The sequence below is a fragment of the Priapulus caudatus genome, unplaced genomic scaffold, assembly GCF_000485595.1.
Source record: "Priapulus caudatus unplaced genomic scaffold, Priapulus_caudatus-5.0.1 Scaffold253, whole genome shotgun sequence".
NCBI lineage: Eukaryota > Metazoa > Priapulida > Priapulimorpha > Priapulimorphida > Priapulidae > Priapulus > Priapulus caudatus.
In genome coordinates, this window is record NW_014577314.1 from 110,936 (window position 1) to 113,081 (window position 2,146).

Below are 2,146 nucleotides of genomic sequence, written 5' to 3' on the forward strand. Positions count from 1 at the left end.
ATGTGTGTACATGTGTGTACATGTGTGTATATATGTGTATGCATGTATATATGTGTGTTTATGTGTGTATAATATATATGTGTTTGATTTTGTGTGTGTACATATGTGTATGCGTGTGTATATGTGTGTATATGTGTGTGTATATGTGTGTATATATGTGTATGCGTGTGTATATGTGTGTACATGTGTGTTTATGTGTGTATAATATATATGTGTTTGATTTTGTGTGTGTACATGTGTTTATGTGTTTGTATATGTGTGTATATGTGTGTGTATATGTGTGTATATATGTGTATGCGTGTGTATATGTGTGTACATGTGTGTTTATGTGTGTATAATATATATGTGTTTGATTTTGTGTGTGTACTGTGTACATGTGTTTATGTGTTTGTATATGTGTGTATATGTGTGTGTATATGTGTGTATATATGTGTATGCGTGTGTATATGTGTGTACATGTGTGTTTATGTGTGTTTATATGTGTATGCGTGTGTATATGTGTGTATATATGTGTGTGTATATGTGTGTATATATGTGTGTATATATGTGTGTGTGTATATATGTGTATGCGTGTGTATATGTGTGTACATGTGTGTTTATGTGTGTATAATATATATGTGTTTGATTTTGTGTGTGTCCATGTGTTTATGTGTTTTTATATGTGTGTATATGTGTGTATATATGTGTGTGTATATGTGTGTATATATGTGTGTATATATGTGTGTGTGTATATGTGTGTATGTGTGTGTATGCGTGTGTATATGTGTGTACATGTGTGTTTATGTGTGTATAATATATATGTCTTTGATTTTGTGTGTGTATATGTGTTTATGTGTTTGTATATGTGTGTTTATGTGTGTGCATATGTGTGTGTACATGTGTGTATAATTATGTGTGTGTTTACATGTGTGTATATGTGTTAGGCTACCACGATGGACACCCAGTGATACAGTGGTTCTGGATGGCCATTGAGCGATTCGATAACGAGCGGAGGCTACGGCTGCTGCAGTTTGTCACGGGAACGTCCAGCATCCCCTACGAAGGCTTCGCAGCGTTGCGGGGCAGCAACGGGCCGCGGCGATTCTGCATCGAGAAGTGGGGCAACATCAGCAGTCTCCCACGGTACGTCAGCATGCGTGCGTGCATACGTGCGTGTGTGTGCGTGCCTGCCTGCATGGGTGCGTGTGCATGTGTGTGTGTGAGTGCGTGCGTGCGTGCGTGCGTGTGCGTGTGTGTGAGTGTGAGTGCGTGCGTGTGTGTGCGCGTGTGTGTAGGTGTGTGCATGCATGGGTGCGTGTGTATGTGTGTGTGAGTGCGTGTGTGGGTGCTTGTGTATGTGTGTGTGAGTGCGTGTGTGCGTGCGTACCTGTGTGGGACCATGTTTATGTGTGCGTGCATGTGTGCATGAGTGTGTATGTGTGCGTGTGCGTGCGTATGTGTCTGTGAGCGTGTGTCTGGCTACCCACCAATATTTGAGACTGGTGCCAGTCTTTGACAGCGTGTGAGACTGACGCCAGCGATCTTCTGTCTCCTGCAGGGCTCACACATGCTTCAACCGCCTCGACCTGCCACCCTACATGTACTTCTCCATGCTCTTCGAGAAGCTGATCCTCGCAGTCGAGGAGACGAGCACATTCGGTGTCGAGTAGTGAACGTGGCTTCCTCCTCGTCTTCCTCCTCCTCCTCTTCTTCCTTCTCCTCATCCTCCTCCTCTTTCTCCACCTCTGCCTCTTCCTCCTCCTACTCCTTCCTCCTTCTACTTCTTTTCCTCTGCCTCCTCTGCCTCTGCTTCTTTCTCCTGCTCTTCTTCCTCTTACTCTTCCTGCTCTGCTTCCTCCTCCTTCTACTCCTCTTCCTCGTCCTCCTCCCTCCTCTTCCTCCTCCCTCTTCCTCCTCCTCCTCTTCCTCTCTTCTTCCCCTCCTCCTCCTTCTCCTCCACGTGGTCGTTGTGCGGCGGGACGGACGGACGGATGGACCGATGTAGTGGACAGCATCCATGGCAAGTGACCGTGCGTTGTTATCAAGGCCTGGCCGAAGGATCTCAGCACACACGCCAATGGCGTGGGAATTCCATGGGTAGAGCAGAGGGTAGGGGCAGGGGAGGGAAGAGGGCAGGGAGGAGTGATGTGGGGTGGTTCGAGGGAGG

The 2,146-nt window shown here is 46.2% G+C and overlaps 1 protein-coding gene across 1 annotated transcript in view; it reads left to right on the top strand.

Moving 5' to 3' along the window:
* LOC106808090 (E3 ubiquitin-protein ligase HECW2-like) overlaps window positions 1-1,722 on the top strand; it is a 30,257-nt gene extending 28,535 nt beyond the window's left edge. The window contains exons 24-25 of the mRNA XM_014810655.1: window positions 924-1,122; window positions 1,538-1,722. Coding sequence (XP_014666141.1) covers window positions 924-1,122; window positions 1,538-1,649 — 311 coding nt within the window. The 3' untranslated portion in view covers window positions 1,650-1,722. The remainder of the gene's footprint in view (window positions 1-923; window positions 1,123-1,537) is intronic.
* Window positions 1,723-2,146: the final 424 nt, after the last annotated feature.